The sequence below is a fragment of the Stegastes partitus genome, unplaced genomic scaffold, assembly GCF_000690725.1.
Source record: "Stegastes partitus isolate 25-593 unplaced genomic scaffold, Stegastes_partitus-1.0.2 Scaffold1529, whole genome shotgun sequence".
NCBI lineage: Eukaryota > Metazoa > Chordata > Actinopteri > Pomacentridae > Stegastes > Stegastes partitus.
Genome location: NW_007579260.1, coordinates 176,098 through 177,104, shown reverse-complemented (window position 1 = coordinate 177,104; position 1,007 = coordinate 176,098). Strand labels below are relative to the sequence as shown.

The 1,007-nt window shown below is 53.1% G+C and overlaps 1 protein-coding gene across 1 annotated transcript in view; it reads left to right on the top strand.

Moving 5' to 3' along the window:
* LOC103371141 (vacuolar protein sorting-associated protein 16 homolog) overlaps positions 1–1,007 on the top strand; it is a 27,495-nt gene that overhangs the window by 15,994 nt on the left and 10,494 nt on the right. Inside the window, exons 18-22 of the mRNA XM_008300372.1 lie at positions 113–199; positions 291–373; positions 512–608; positions 703–806; positions 884–1,004. Coding sequence (XP_008298594.1) covers positions 113–199; positions 291–373; positions 512–608; positions 703–806; positions 884–1,004 — 492 coding nt within the window. The remainder of the gene's footprint in view (positions 1–112; positions 200–290; positions 374–511; positions 609–702; positions 807–883; positions 1,005–1,007) is intronic.

Genomic DNA, 1,007 nt, shown 5'->3' with positions numbered 1-1,007 from the left:
TGTTCATCACTGAGCGGCTGCAGGTGCAGTCGGTTGTTTGAACACCTGTTGGGCAGGTGAGGACGTCCTGTGACGTCGCTGTCTGACCTTCAGTCTGATGTTCCGTCTGCAGGCCACCGAGGACGAGATGCGTCTGCTTCGGTTTCAACGCAAACTGGATGACGAGAAGGGGGCGGGGCTTCTGGGACTGTCTCTACAGGTAGGTTTAGGTGTCCTTCCTGGTGTTGATAAGGTCGACCAGTTAGACGTCCAGCAGTAACGCGTCACCTTGTGATGTCACCTGTGTCCAGGCGACCATGGAGGCGCTGCTGGCGTTAGGACTCCACAAACAGGCCGAGCAGCTGTACAGAGACTTCAGAGTGCCTGACAAAAGGTGAGACGCAGACCTCACAGCGCCCTGCTCTGATTGGCTGACATCACTCTCTTATTTAAATGTTGGAAACCCACCTCTCTATCTACCTGTCTCACATGTCTCACCTGTCCACCTGTTCTACCTGTTCTACCTGTGCAGGTATTGGTGGTTGAAGCTGAAGTCATTAGCAGAGAAGGAGGAGTGGGAGGAGTTAGAGAAGTTCTCAAAGAGCAAAAAGTCTCCAATTGGCTACCTGGTAAGAATAAGCCCCGCCCCTTACAACAGCAGCATTATAGTTAAATGAAGTCGAACTACATTTCCCATGAGTCTTAGCTCCGCCTCTTCTTCAGGCATTTGTTGAAGTTTGCATGAAGTGCAACAACAAGTACGAAGCCAAGAAGTACGTTTCCAAGGTGACGCCTGAGCAGAAGGTCAAAGCTCACCTGGCTGTCAGGTAAGACACGTCACTTGTGACCTCATCAGACAGGTGGACCACTCGGGTAACTCTTCTTCTTCTCTTCTTCCTGTCAGTGACCTGGAGGGGGCGGCAGACGCCGCGATCGAGCGTAGGAACGAGGCGGAGATGGGGGCGGTCCTCTCCAGATGCTCCGCCTCTGACCGCTTGCTGATTGACAAGTTGAACCGAGCCCGAGCC